The sequence below is a fragment of the Pinus tabuliformis genome, chromosome Q (assembly GCF_031772625.1).
Source record: "Pinus tabuliformis cultivar Carrire ecotype Pingquan chromosome Q, CPIR1, whole genome shotgun sequence".
NCBI classification, from domain to species: Eukaryota; Viridiplantae; Streptophyta; class Pinopsida; order Pinales; family Pinaceae; genus Pinus; species Pinus tabuliformis.
This window is the reverse complement of record NC_142296.1, coordinates 242,398,443-242,414,171: the sequence shown is the minus strand read 5'-3', so window position 1 is coordinate 242,414,171 and position 15,729 is coordinate 242,398,443. Positions and strand designations below refer to the sequence as shown.

At 38.3% G+C, this 15,729-nt stretch overlaps 1 protein-coding gene across 1 annotated transcript; it reads left to right on the top strand.

Moving 5' to 3' along the window:
• The first annotated feature begins 4,199 nt into the window (after positions 1-4,199).
• On the top strand, positions 4,200-4,868 carry LOC149219087 (uncharacterized). Its single transcript, XM_089386701.1, has one exon. The coding sequence runs from the start codon at positions 4,200-4,202 to the stop codon at positions 4,866-4,868; it is 669 nt and encodes a 222-aa protein (XP_089242827.1).
• The last annotated feature ends 10,861 nt before the right edge of the window (positions 4,869-15,729 follow it).

The following is a 15,729-nucleotide window of genomic DNA, read 5'->3' as shown; positions in this document are numbered from 1 at the left end:
AGAATTTCAGGGATCATGGCTTTGAATGTTGACCTAGTTTTTTAAATCTTAAAGCCGGTGTAGGCCGCAACAATTTCCAATGTAGAGTGTGCGTCCTCTCTATTTTATGCTCTGCAACAAAAGGAGAGCACAATTGGTAGGAATGATGCTTCTCACTATGGACTTCCACAATAAACGAAACCCTCTCTCTTTAAAAAGAATCATTGGAAAGCAATCTGTGTATAACTCCTACTTGTTGGAGAGGGCTTTGGCTTAGGTTTTGGATTTTGAGGTAGATCATGAGTTGGAGCAGGGGAACCTGAACCTGATCCAGGCTGAGGGACAACAATTTCAAGAAACGACCATTAGAACACCACCAACAACATCATTACTAAAACAAACTAAAACCAAATTAATTGCATCCTATAAGAGAAGGCTACTTGGAAGACTCTAGTCATTTCCAGCAATTCCCCCCCCTAAAGTCTGGCAAAAAGTCCCACCATAGGCCTACTATTGTAGGTTGTAGGTTTTGTCCACTGATAGTTGTCTCTTGCATCTACGAAGTTATCATTGTTATCACGTCCTACAACAACAACACTAAATAAAACATTAGGGTCTTTCCACTAGCAATCAAACCATATCGAATATCCTTTGCAACTAAGAAATGTTGAATCCTCTTTGTGATACAATGGAGGAAGCCATGTGGTGGAACTGACGAGGATACTTTGGTCCATATCCCACCATGTAACTTGTGGCCCTTGAATTGTCACCCAGTATGTAATCAACATGCAAGAGAAAGGTTTTAGTCAATAGATTGGAGAAAATTTCAGTATTTCTAGCTCGCTAACTGAATTATCATAATGGATAATAATAACCCACTAAGAAGACATTCCAGGCAACAGAATCTGTGAGATATTAGAAAATGCCCAGCTGGATTTCTTTTTGCAAGAAAACTTCGGTGGGTCATTGAATTCTATGAAAATACACTTGTATAATCACAACCCCATGTACTGATGAATTGACTGCTAATAGCTGACATTCTGCTATCAATTAGGAAACTTCCGAGTCCATTGCCAAAGAGCATATGTTGTGTCACTTCACTCTCCATATGCCATGGGATTTTGGAAATCTTCCTTTTTTCCACTAGTAATATTATACAACTAATCCAGGACACCTGCATAAACTATTATTAGATATCATCCTATAGATCAAAATGACAAAAAGGATGGCAGGTGGTGCCTTTTTGGGCAGCAAGGTATCTAAAAGGTAGCCTAATTCCTTATGTAATGCCTTGCTTCACTATATTATTTCATGTTTCAATATTTTAAAAGACAGATTAGAATTTCTATAAGGAGCTTCATCATTCAATAATAGTTCATTCTTGTCCTCCATGCTGCTCTCCTTTTTTTAATCTCCAACCGCTTCCTGATCTGAGACAATTTTTCTCTTACTTATCTTAATTCTACTTTTTGTTCTATCACCCTTATCTTCAAATTGTGGAATTCGCTTTTCACATATTTTGAGTCAGCTTCCACACTATTCTTCCCTTCTCAAGGTTATTCTTACCAGGACATTGCAATTGCTTGCCAACAGAAGACAAATAATCAGAGTAGAATATGAGTAGGAATAAGGCACTTGTCACAACATGCATATTGTTCCATTTCTGTGAGTACAACAGTCCACCTGAATACAGAGAAATACTCATTTAGTCCACTTTGTTACTTGTTATCAAGATAGAGCATAGGTGTATAATGTATTCATGAAGACAGATCAATGCCAAGACAAACAAATCTGGTGTTCTTTGTACGTTGTCTCCATTCTGTTGAACACATGCACACATGTAATACCCATCTTTTTGTTGGTATTGTTGCAGAACTGCTAGGTTTTGCCCACCCCTACCTTGCATGAGGAACTGATAACAAACCACATATAAATGTCAATTGTCTGCTAAATTTATCATGCAGCCCAAACTATCCATTTATCTCTGGTAAAATTCCATTCATTTTAATACTAGAAGTATCCTTAAAAACCTTCTTGATAGCATTAATCTATGCCAGATCTCCTACTTGGGTTGAGGTTGCATGTGCATTGATATAGTTGACCTGCATTGTTATTGAGGATATGATAATTGGTAATTAAGCATTTACAAGTTTCAATAAAATATTAAAACTGTAGTAATTCTACAACATTGATAATCCTTTATTAAAAATAAAAAACACTGACCTCCTTTGGTAAAATTCCTACATCCGCTAGAGTTTTCCGAACACACATTGAATCTCCAAGCCCATCAGAGTGTGGATATGTCATGTGGAAGGCATCACAAGTGACAGTTCAACTTATGTTGGGCTTTTGATTGAATTCTCAAGAATTTCAGGGATCATGGCTTTGAATGTTGACCTAGTTTTTTAAATCTTAAAGCCGGTGGATGTCGCAACAATTTCCAATGCAGAGTGTGCGTCCTCTCTATTTTATGCTCTGCAACAAAAGGAGAGCACAATTGGTAGGAATGATGCTTCTCACTATGGACTTCCACGATAAATGAAACCCTCTCTCTATAAACAGAATCGTTGGAAAGCAATCTGTGTATAGCTCCTACTTATTGGAGAGGGCTTTGGCTTAGGTTTTGGATTTTGAGGTAGATCATGAGTTGGAGCAGGGGAACCTGAACCTGATCCAGGCTTAGGAACAACAATTTCAAGAAACGACCATTAGAACACCACCAACAACATCATCACTAAAACAAACTAAAACCAAATTAATTGCATCCTATAAGAGAAGGCTACTTGGAAGACTCTGGTCATTTCCAGCAATTCCCCCCCTAAAGTCTGGCAAAAAGTTCCACCATAGGCCTACTGTTGTAGGTTGTAGGTTTTGTCCACTGATAGTTGTCTCTTGCATCTACGAAGTTATCATTGTTATCACGTCTTGCAACAACAACACCAAATAAAACATTAGGGTCATTCCACTAGCAATCAAACCATATCGAATATCCTCTGCAACTAAGACATGTTGAATCCTCTTTGTGATACAATGGAGGAAGCCATGTGGTGGAACTGACGAGGATACTTTGGTCCATATCCCACCATGTAACTTGTGGCCCTTGGATTGTCACCTAGTATGTAATCAACATGCAAGAGAAAGGTTTTAGTCAATAGACAAGAGAAAATTTCAGTATTTCTAGCTCTTAGGCTAACTGAATTATCATAAAGGATAATAATAACCCACCAAGAAGACATTCCAGGCACCAGAATTTGTGAGATATTAGAAAATGCCCAGCTGGATTTCTGCAGGTATTAAATTTACAGAAGCCGGGTTTCAATCTTGTATACTCTGTATTAGAGTTAGTTATCATTATCTCCCATGGCAATGAGACAGAATTATATACTTCAAGGTTGAAGAAATTCTATAGGATTTTCAGTGGTACTTCTCTCATGCATCGGTCTCTGAAAGAGTATATTGTAGATATATTCAACTCAGCTTCAGCAGAAAAGCTGCTCAAGAAGTTCATAATACGCCTTGCAGAATATTGTCCTGAAACAGTTTATGGTGTTTTGCCGTTGTTGAATGACATGGTGTTTCAAAAAAAGAGTGGAGAAAACATTGATTGCCACTACTAGTTCCTTCTGGGTTTGCTCACCGCTTAGGCGGAAAATGCAATTTCCTTAACGAACGTTAATCTTCCATGGAATAAAATGTCGTTGTTACCTGAAATTACAGGTTTACAAACAGAATACGAGGATTTGGGAAATTGTATGAAGGGGTTCCAAGAAGAAAGGAAGCTATGGCTCTATTGATGTGTACATGGAAAATTATTTTTTATTGCTCTAGGAGGATTGCATCTGGGGTTTGAAGAAGGGTATCTCTGCTCTAAGGAAGAAGTCATTACAGGATGCGCCAAGGCACTTGAAGATTTGGAAAAATGGTTATGTTATGGGAATCCATTTCTGTGGAAGCTATTCTGGCATAACTATGGCTATACATGTAGAAAAGCTGAAGAATTATAAGTGTCCACTATCTGGAAGCCTTCTTTGTCTCTACGGTGATGGAGGGAACTTTGAGTCCCCAATTTGGGGCGTTGTGGCTCATTGTGAAGATTTTGTGAATGCAATGATCATGTTTGCAGTTATTGTGATTGCCATTGTCAGTTCCTTCTGGGTTTTCTCACCGCTTAGGCGGGAAATGCAATTTCCTAAATGAACGTTAGTTTTCCATGGAATAAAATGTCGTTGTTACCTAAAATTACAGGTTTACAAACAGATGACGAGGCTTTGAGAAATTGTTTGAAGGGGTTCCCTTGTGTTAAGAAGAAGGGAAGCTATGGCTCTATTGATGTGTACATGGACACTTATTGTTTATTGCTCCAGGAGGATTGCTTCTGGGGTTTGAAGAAGGGTATCTCTACTCTAAGGAAGAAGTCGTTACAGGATGCACCAAGGCACTTGAAGATTTGGAAAAATGGTTATATTCTGGGAATCCATTTCGGTGGAAGCTATTCTGGCATAACTCTGGTTATACATGTAGAGAAGTTGAAGAATTATAAGCGTCCACTGTTTGGAAGCCTTCTTTGTCTCTCTGATGATGGAGGGAACTTTGAGTCCCCAATTTGGGGCGTTGTGGCTGATTGTGAAGATTCTGTAAATGGAATGATCATGTTTGCAGGGATTGTGGATGGAAGAAGCGGAACTGGAGAAGTGGAGATCCAGGCAATTGGTCGACTCTTGTGTGCGAGCTTGAATATTGTGATAGCTGAAAGCCCTACATTTTACAAGGCCCATCAGCCTGTATTGAAAACATTGCAGGACAAAGATATGGTAAATTTTCCTTTCACAGAAGAGCTTTTACGCAACATTTCACAGACGAGCTTCTCTACGCAGCATTCACAATTGTAGTACGATCCAAGGCTGTAACGGAGCAAGCATTTCTAGTGATAATTAAAAGAGTACTGTAATAGAGAGCTCCATAGCGTTTCCCTGGCCTGCAATTGACAACGCGAAGTCGAACTACAACGCGAAGCCGAAACCGTTCAGGAGGGATCGAATTTGTGGCTATAAGGCGGTTAGGGTGTTCCAACTACCTTAGCCTAATCGAACGATTCAAGATGGTTCAATCATCTAACCTATAATTTAATGGCCCATAGTGTTGACAAATACGCTGAGAGGAAAGTTTTTCTCATAGCAAACGCTTTACGGCGTAACCATGTATCTTTTTCATCATTTTTATAATAAAAAAATATTTTGAAAAATTATGATACATGTTTTATATAATCTTATAATTAAGAAGTTCAAGTGGCTTAAAATAAATGGTGATAGGGTGTTTTGTTAAGGTATTTTATGGTGAAAAGGTATTTCGTGGTAAAAAATCTAGCCATCTTAACGCTGGTGTGACCCAAGGTGCAATTGCGAGATAATTTTGAAGGCTTAGATGAATCTATTCAAGTCACAAGTTAGATATGACAATCATCCCAGGGCTCACATTACCTAACAAACAAACAAAATATTATAATCAAGAAACAATTAACATCATAATAACACTATGTCAATACTTATTGTAAACGTTTTTAATTTATTACCATATCGTAACATATTATTTGTGTATCATTCCCCTTAATCTATTTTTTCCCCTTTTAACTTTAAATTAATTTCCATAACTTTAATTTGTGAAAATGACATTGAATAGAATGACATAATTAGAATAATAAAAAACAAATTCAAAGTTCAAGGTTGAACATCGTATTGTTACCATATCATCATACAATATTAATCCATTGTTTCCCTTAAGCTTTACTCATTATTTCTTAATCGTTAAGATCTTATTTTAAGTTTAAATTAATTAACCTAGGTTTTAATTCATAATTCGTGTAAGAATGCATTCGTTCATGGCATAGAGTTTTACGTATTGAGCATGAATAATGAATTAATTATAGTAATTACACTGTAAGGCATTCCCTCTGGGAATAACTCCCCCCACTGCCACTTTGCACTCCTCTGCACTATAAGATCCAATGTTAGACGTTTGGAAGTTCTTCCAATGTTAGATCCCACTATCTAACTGTCAACTGAATCTTGATTTGTGCAACTGTTCACCTTGTTGATCTTTATTATAACCCATCAACATATTGTAGATACTTCACTGGCCTTTCCCTCATTCTGTTCTCCTCAGCCACAGTGCCAAGGTTGTTCTTGATCCTAAAGTTTATGTTTAGTTAACATCTCTTAGAGATGCTTTATTGAATTTTGATTTTGTGAGTAAAATTCCTAGCATTGCGGAGGAAATTCGTGCCCTTTGTAACTGGCCCGAGTTAAAAGTTCATATAATAAAAGTTAATAAAGGTAAAAGAAGACCACGTGTAAGGGACACTTATTCTAAGATGAATGTTGGGCAAAATACCCTAATGGGCATTACTTGTTGTGTTTTATGGCTAAGGGAAATTTGCAAAGGTAATGGCTAAGGCTTTAGAAAGGCAAAATGACATTAATTGGCATTTTATTTATGAAAATAATGGAAATTAGAAGAAAATGAAGGTCAAAGGTCACAAGTTGCATGTGAGGAGGAAACTGAAGGAAAATAAGGGAAAATTGAAGAAAATAGAGGCCTCATTAATAAAAAGGCTTCCGAGGACTAGTTGGTACCTTTTTGTCAATTCAGTTTTGGAATTAGCTTCAGAGAGAAGAATAACACCAAGAGGAGAAAAAAAGAAAACAAGCAAGGAAAGGAAAGGGAAATAAAAGAAGGACAAGGAAAGCAAAGGAAGGCAAGGATTAAGCAGCTCTAGCGGGAATACTTGCAGGTAACAAATTGCATGTGTGATTTCCTAGTTGGTTTTGACATGCATGGTATGTGCATGTTGGTATATGGCTTTTTTGTTATCAGTGGCATGGACTTTGTCGAGATTGGCAGTGGATTTTAGCCTAGCCTTGCCATTTCCGGATAGCCATGGTGTGATGGGATTGTTCTCATTTTGCGCTTTGGATTGCCGGATGGTTTTGGAATCCAAGGTGAGGTGGTCTTAGGAAAATTCCCAAAGGCCCAAGAAGTTGAGTTACACATTAAAGCCTGAGGGTGAAGACAGGAAAATTCCTTGAGGATGGTGAAGAAGTTCTAAGGCATCCAAGCTCGGTTCGATTTAGCTATCTCAACACCGGTTTAGGTGTGATTACGATATGGAGGGGGTGGAGGTGGTGTGATCACAGTATGGAGAGGGTGGAGGTGGTTTAACCTCTGGATTCCCTTGGTTGTCTTTGGATTACTTATCCCATGAGATCCCACATTCATTCTTGGAATATGGAATGGGGGTGATTGATTGAAAGAAAGATATGGTTCAACCAATCTATGGTTGGGTGGAATGTGGATGTCCCAAACCTGATTGGTGATTGCCTATGTTTAATAAAAGCTAAGTTTTTCTTGCCTTTCGTAAGGAAATGTACTGATTATTGTGTGGCTTTCATGGTTGTTCTCTTATGGTTATTTATCTTATTGTATGCTAGTTATAAGCATGGTTATATGACAATTCTCGGTCATGGCTCTATTCATGTTTTTACTTGTAACTGAATAAATAATGAATGCAAGACCTAATTGATGATATGATAGCTAATGTGAGAAGGTAGAGACCCTTCTTGTTAAACCTCAAATAAGTTTTTAGTCCCTTATGTTCAGACTTGCATTCATGACTTGTAGGTTGCATATCTACTAAGTGTTTGAAAAAATGTCAGTCCTGGTTGGGGATGGTTAGGTCAAGTCCTAGTTCTAGTTTTGGTTTGTAAGCATTGTCTTCATGTCTTTTATGAGTTCTGGAAGTTTCATGGATTTTTGGGCAGAGGCTTAGTCCTAGCCCTAGAAAGTAACCTTAATTCTCATAGTCGTTGGTACGACAATGGCACAAAAAGGCCACAGTCACACTAATGCAAACCTATGGGAGCGAAAGGGAACCCATAACTGCATGGAGGCCTTGGAAAGGGTATGACTGGGGCTCAAGATCAGGGAAAAAGTGAGTTGTCTCAGGGTTTGGACACCTAGAGGGGTTGGGTTACTCCTGGAGGTCCTGTGGCACATGAGGGAAGTCAGTAAGGTCTTCAATTGTTGACTCCATTTCCTTAAGGTCACATAGGAGGTTGAGTCATATCATAGTGACCTTCAACTCATGTTTACCTCGAGCAAGCCAGTGAAAGTGGGTAAATGTGGGAGGGGGCATTATAGGGTGGTATCATGGCGGGTTGTGCTCTCTTTGTGTCATGTTTGATACATGGGGTGGTATCAGAGAGGGTTGCGTTCTCTTTGGGTCATATATGATACCATAAGGCGGTATCAGAATGGGTTGCACTCTCTTTGGATCATATTTGATACCACAGGGTGGTATTAGAGCAGGTTTCACTCTCTTTGGGTCATATCTAATACCACAGGGTGGTATCAGAGCATGGTTTCTCTCTCTTTGGACAAGTCTGATGTTGTTAATGTTATGGTTGTCATGTGTGGGATCGAGCTATATAGTTGGTATGATCATGCATGATGTTGTTGTGATGTTATGTTATTACACCGATATGTTTATTATTATACATGTACATGCTAATATGGACTGATCTTGTAGATGAGATAAGCCTCCCCTAAACATCACTCAGGTATGGATTTGATTTTGGTATCTATTTGGTTTATCTGTCATGGTATCCTTGCAGGAAGAAGATAATTCAAGATGACAAGCAAAATGGTAGACTACAGTTCCCCTGACTCCCCCTACAGATCAGTTGGGTAGCAAGGAGAAGAGTATTCTTCTGGTATAGCAGATACATTAAGGAACTTGAGGGCAGAGATGAAAATTTGCAAAGCATATAATGACAGGTTGGTTTAGGCTCAAGAAAGACTTGCAATGGCTTAGGAGAAGCATGTAGAGGTTAATGCAACAATCCTTCAGAGCTTGCGAGAGTTATATAGATAGGGACAGATGCAAATCAATCAAGAGCAAGAAGAGAAAACTAATGGATGGTAGCAGATTTTGGTCCGAATACAGGTTGGATAGAGGGGAGATAGTTAGAGGTGGCAGATCAATGGATACACTTGACAGGAGGACTTGTATGTATGGGCATCGTTCTAGTTCCTCATCTAGGAGATATCAATACAATCATCAATATCATCATCCTTATAAGAGGGGTGAGTATTTTCTTGAGGAGTTAAAGAAGGTGAACCGTCCTACATTTGATGGAGAGATGAAGAAGTGAGAAGATGCAGAAGCATGGTTGCTTGGAAGATTGCATAGCTACTTAGAGAACATGAAAGCCAAGATAGCCACTTTTAGTCTTAAAGGGAAGGCACATATCTAGTGGGATGATGTGAAGAATGTCAAATGTATTATGGAAGAAGAATTGACTTAGGATGTGTTAGAGAAGCTCTTCGAGAAGAAGTACTTGTCGGAGAGGTACTATGATGATGGAACTAAGGAATTTTATGAGCTACATATGGGTTCTATGATATATGATGAGTACACTAGCAGATTCTTGGAGTTGTGGATTTCCAGCAACATATAGAGACCATATTGAGTTTGATAAGTCTACATCGTTAGAGGAAGCCATCCATAAATTGAAGCATTGTTATGAGCAGTCAAAGCAAAAAGATGAGCCTAAACCTGACTTGAAAGGAAACGAGAAAGTCAAAGGAAAATGGCCACCGAAGTGGGGAAGGCCTCAAGATGCAAGTGAGAAAGAAAATGTTTCTCCTTACAAGAAGTTCAGTGTAGTTGAGAAGGGACATGTGTCGTAGCCTAGAGAGCAGCAGACTAGAGGTGATAGTAGAGCACCATTACAGTGTTGGATATGTGGCAAAGATCATCGTAAGAAGGATTGTCCATTGTACCAGGGAGGTATGCCTCAAATCTATAGTGCTCAGGAGGCGCAGACAGTTGGGGATGTTGGTCATAGCATTCCTCAGATTTATGCGGTTGTGGACAATAGGCAGGCGGATCACCAGGAATTTATCATTGAGATGGGCGGTAAGCTTTGCGATCAAGTTCTTTCTATTTTGATTAATCATGGATCTAATTATAGTTATGTTAATCTTGACGTGATGGATAAGTGTGGCACGAGAAAAGAAGTTCATGCAAAATTTTGGTTGGTGCAGTTGGCTACAGGTACGAAGAAATAAGTTCATATTCGAATTCAAGCTTTTGTGATCCATAACTTGTTAATTCATGAGAATTTTTGGAAAAAATCACATAGAGAGTATTTGGTTGACGCATTTCGAACCAGCTAGTGTGGTTCATCTTTAGGACAAGAGCTTAAGTTCATCATTAAGTAAGAGCTTATGCTTTTGAGTTGAATGGTATGCCTACAATAACACATTTGAATGCATTGCCATTGGGATCATATAATATGCTTTTGGGTATGGATTGGTTGTATCTCCACAAGACCAAAGGAGATTGCTATGACAAGGCTATTGAGTCCCTGGATGATAATGTAGAGAAGAGAATCTTGCAGGGGAAGAAGAAGCATACATAAGTGAGGATGGTCACAACTATGCAGGCTAAGCGCAGTTGCAAGAAAGGGTATGTGATGTTTGCAGTTCATATTTCCAGTGACAAAGGTAGGGATGCTGAGGATGCAAAAAATATTCAAGAGGTACCTTGTATTGCAACAGTTTCAAGATGTATTTCCAGTAGAGATTACAGAGTTGTCTCCACACAAGGAAGTAAACTTTTCTATTGAGTTGGTACCAGTGGCAACAAGAACATCAAATACACCTTATACAATGAGCACTCCAAAGTTAGTAGAGTTGAATCTGCAGTTGAACGAGATGCTTGATAAGGGATACATTAGACCAAGTGTATCGCCTTGGGGTGCACCAATATTGTTTGTGAAGAAGAAGGATGATACTCTTAGATTGTGCATTGATTATAGGCAGCTAAACAAGGTGATGATCAAGAACATGTATCTATTGTCGAGGATTGATGACTTGTTTGATTAGTTGAATGGAGTAGCAGTGTTCTCAAAGATAGATTTGTGATCAAGATATCATCAGGTACACATTAAAGAAGAGGACATCTACAAGACTACCTTCAGGAATATGTATGGGAATTATGAGTTTGTTGTAGTTCCATTCGGTTTGACTAATGCTCCAACTACTTTTATGTGTTTGATGAATAGTGTGTTGTGTCCTTATCTGGACAAGTTTGTTATTGTATTCATTGATGACATCTTGATATATTCTAAGAATGAGGAAGAGCATGTCGAGCATTTAGCAACAATGTTGAGATTGCTAAGAGAGCATCAATTGTATGCTAAGCTTAGCAAGTGCAGTTTCTTTCAGACATAAGTACACTACTTGGGACATGTTGTTTCCAAGAATGGCATAGCAGTAGATCCGAAGAAGATAAAGGTTATCATGGAGTGGGAAGCTCCTAGAAATGTGGAGGAAGTCAGATCATTCATGGGTTTAGTAGGTTACTATAGGAGGTTCATCAGGAACTTCTCACACATTGCATATCCTATTACATCATTGCAGAGGAAAGGTAAGAAGTTTGAATGGACAGAGGAGTGTGCAACCAATTTGAGCAGTTGTTTACAAATGCTCCAATGTTAAAGATTGCAGATCTAAACAAAGAGTTTGTAGTGTGTACAGATGCTTGCAAGAGAGGACTTGGTGGAGTCTTGATGTAGGAGGGACAGGTGATATGCTATGAGTCCAGGAAACTAAATGAACACGAGCAAAACTATGTGACTCATGATCTTGAGTTGGCAACTATTATTCATGCCTTGAAGATGTGGAGACATTATCTTCTTGGTAGGAGGTTTATGTTGATGAGTGATCATAGTGGGTTGATATATTTGTTTGACCAACCAAATTTGAATGCCAAGCAAGCCAGATGGTTGGCTACTCTTAGTGAGTTTGACTTTGAGATCAAGTACATTAAGGGAAAGGAGAACAAGGTTGCGAATGCTCTAAGCAGGAAAGTGCAGTTGAACCATGTTGCAGCAATGAACTCCTATGGGAAAGATTCACAAGATCAGATCTTACAGGCAGGACAACAGGATGACACGTACAGGGAGCTTATGCACATGTTACAACAGGGTACAGGTGATCAGGATTTGGATTATCATCTTATAACAGATGGCTTGTTATGTAACCAACTCACAAAATTGAAGAAGAGATAAATCAATGACTTCAAAATAAGCCTCTTCGAGGGGGGAACCTCCTTTACATTACACAAATGAATAATTCTTGGATGATACAAATGATAAGACCTCTTTTCTATATATAGGAATCTAAGGGGTCACAATATAATCAGAGCTGACATAACAATAATAATGTAAGGGTACAACAATAACAATACTGGGCTTCTATGGGGCATAATAATAACAATATGGAGACTACATGGGCACAAAAATACAATAAGGGGGTTGCACTAATAACAATGAGGGGCTACATTAGCAGTACAAAGAACTAACATGCCCTCTCCTTCAAAAAGTGTTGTCCTCAACGCTTGAGTAGTTCTGGATGCTTCTATATAAAATTCTCATCCTCACAGAATCTTCAGCGATTAAGTTCTTTCACTTGATGTGATACTCTGAAATTGATTGATTTCGTAGCTGTTGGGTTCTTATTTCCATGATTGCTTCAGGTTCCAATATGATTTCTCCTTCCTCGTCAAGTTCCGACAATATTGTTTGAACTGAGAGCTTGTCACCTATAACCTTCTTTAAGCATGAAGCATGGAAAACTAGGTGCATCGGTAAGATGCAGGAAGCTCCAATTTGTATGTCATAGTGCCAATATTTTGCAACACCTTGTAAGGACCATAGTAATTTGGTGATAATTTATTATCCTTCTTAGCTTGCTTGAGGGACATTTGTTTGAATGGTTTTCGCCGTAAAAATACCCAGTCGCCTACATCAAAACTTCTTTCGTTGCGATGTTGACCTGCCTCTTGTTTCATTTGATTCTGCGCCAAAGTGAAGTTATCCTTTAACAGTTGGATAACTTGTTGTTGATTCTTAATGTGATCTTCCATTGCTTGAACCTTAGAATTATATCTTAAAGATGATGTGATGGATGGTGTATGATATCCATAAAGTACCATAAATGGGGCCATTCTTGCTTAAGCATTATACCACCATTCAACCAAAGGTAACCACTTGACCCATTGTGTTTGTTTATCAAATACAAGGCAACGAGTATATCCTTCCAAACATTTGTTCACTATATCTGTTTTTCCATCTATCTTGAGAGTTTGAGGAGTGGTAATTCCTACCAATATGTTGGATTCATTTCATCTTAATATGGGGTTGGTTCCTAGTGTATATCCTCTTATTTTGCTGTTTCTTAATCTTTTTCTTCCTCCTCTTCACAATTTATGTAAAATAATTTTTTCTCACAACACTTATGAACTTTAGTGTATTTGTTATCACAACTGTAACAAAGCCCGTTTTATCTTTTTTCTTCCAATTGTTATGGTGTCAACCTTGTATGTTGTGGAAAGCTAGGAGAAACACTTCTGTCTTTATAGTTGTGAGTGGTAGACTTCCTTGTTTCCATCATTTATCTTTCCACTTTTTCTGGCCACCCTAAATGCCTTCTCCAATGAATCAGGTACCCAAAGGCAAACTTCATGTTGGATGTTATCATTTAAATTCCCCATGAAGACATCGATCTTATGCTCTCTGGGAATATCATTTACCCCTATATTCAATTTTTGGAAGTCCTCAATGTACTCTGATACTAAATGTTAGGAAAACAGCTCACAAAATAAAATAAGGGATAGATCCACGACTTCAAAATAAGCCTCTTCGAGGGGGAAACTTCCTTTACATTGCAAAAATAAACAATTCTTACAATTGTTGCGGTGCCAACCTTGTAGGTTGTGGAAGGCTAGGACCAAAAACACTTCCATCTTTATAGTTGTGAGTGTTAGGATTCCTTGATGCTATAATTTTGCTTTCAATCTTTCTTGTCAACCTGAATGCCTTCTCTAATGAATCAGGTTCCCAAAGACAAACCTCATGTTGAATGTTATCCTTTAAAGTCCCTATGAAGACATCAATCCTCTGCTTATCTGGAATATCATTTACCCTTATATTCAATTTTTGGAAGTCCTCAATGTGCTCTACCATTGAAATCTTTTGTTTGGAATTTATTAATTGGCTAAAGCAGGTGTTGTTGTTTGTATCCTCATAATGTGCTATCATTTCCTCTATGAAAATTGACCAAGTGATAAGTGGTTTACGAGAACAAAGCCCTCTATACCATACAAACTGATTTGGTTCTAAATATAAATATGCAATACATACCTTTTGTAACAATTGCACATCATGTATATCAAAATATTGCTCCATCTGTAGTATCCAAGTTACCAGATCCTTTCCATCAAACTTCCTGATATCTTTTTTTCTTGCTTTTAGGAGCTCGATCTTGAAACGATTGTAACTCTATAATTTCGGATCTCTAAGTTCTAAAATTTTGTCCTGTGATATCTCTCTAAGTCCTCTTTCCAACCACATAGGTTTGATTGAGACTAGATTCTTCAAGAAAGAGTTATGCCCAATACCCCACAATGACCTGATTATAAACTGGTTCAATAGAGCAAACTTGTAAAAAGTTCCACGTGTCACTATTTTGACCTCCGGCCCTGAAAACAATAACCAACAAATTACAATCTGTCCTATTTCTGTCACTTTTTACAAAATTTTAATCTGATGCTCAGAGATAAAGTTATGATGATTTTCCCAAGGTCACCTGTTTGAAATGGAATTCAGAAGCTTGCAAAAACCCTAACTTCGTTTGATCATATCTCTGAAAATATAGCGAAACAAGATCTGAAATTTGGACATGAGGTTCATCAATATTTCTACTCAAATGGGTTTTAATTTCATCTTCTAAAACTTCATAGAAAAATGCTACAGCGAAAATTCCATGATGATCTGTTTGAAGTAGCAAAACCCTAGAATCCAAAGCTCTGATACCAAATGTTATGCCACTAGCTCACAAAATAGAAGAAGAGATAGATCAACAACTTCAAAATAAGCCTCTCCGAGGGGGAACGTCCTTTAAATTACATAAATGAATAATTCTTGGATGATACAAATGACTAGACCTCCTTTATATATATAAGAGTCTAAGGGGTCATAATATAACCAGAGCCAACATAACAATAATAATGTAAGGGTACAACAATAATAATAATAGACTTATATGGGGCACAATAATAACAATATGGGGACTACATGGGCACACCAATACAATAAGGGGGCTGCACTAATAACAATAAGGGGTTACACTAGTAGTATAGGGACCTATTATGACTTGGTGAGATTTAGGGACAAAATCTATGTGCCAGATGACAATGAACTCAGGAAGCTTATCTTGAGGGAGTTTCATGTAAACCCATATTCAGGTCACCGGGGATATTTGTTGGGTTTATTATATTCTTTCCACGACTAGCTCCCCTAGTTAACCAGAGGGTTAGAGGGGGGGTAGAGCCCCCCCTTCGTTGTGTCGAATGCGCAACAAGGGGGTCACAGGGTGTCTGAGGGGGGCGGGTAGCCCCCCTCTACGAGGTCCGAGGCAGCGCCCCGGGGTATTTTTTTGGGACCTTATATTAGGTGGGAAGACCTACCTATGGTTTTGTGCATGGTTTCGCACATGGTTTTGGGCACGATGGTTTTCGGTCCATGGTATTGGATGGTATTATATGTATTGTAACATTGAAAGGAACATAATGAAAAATCAAGCTGGTAGTCTCGATTTTGGGACCGAGGGGAAAATATCTGTATATAT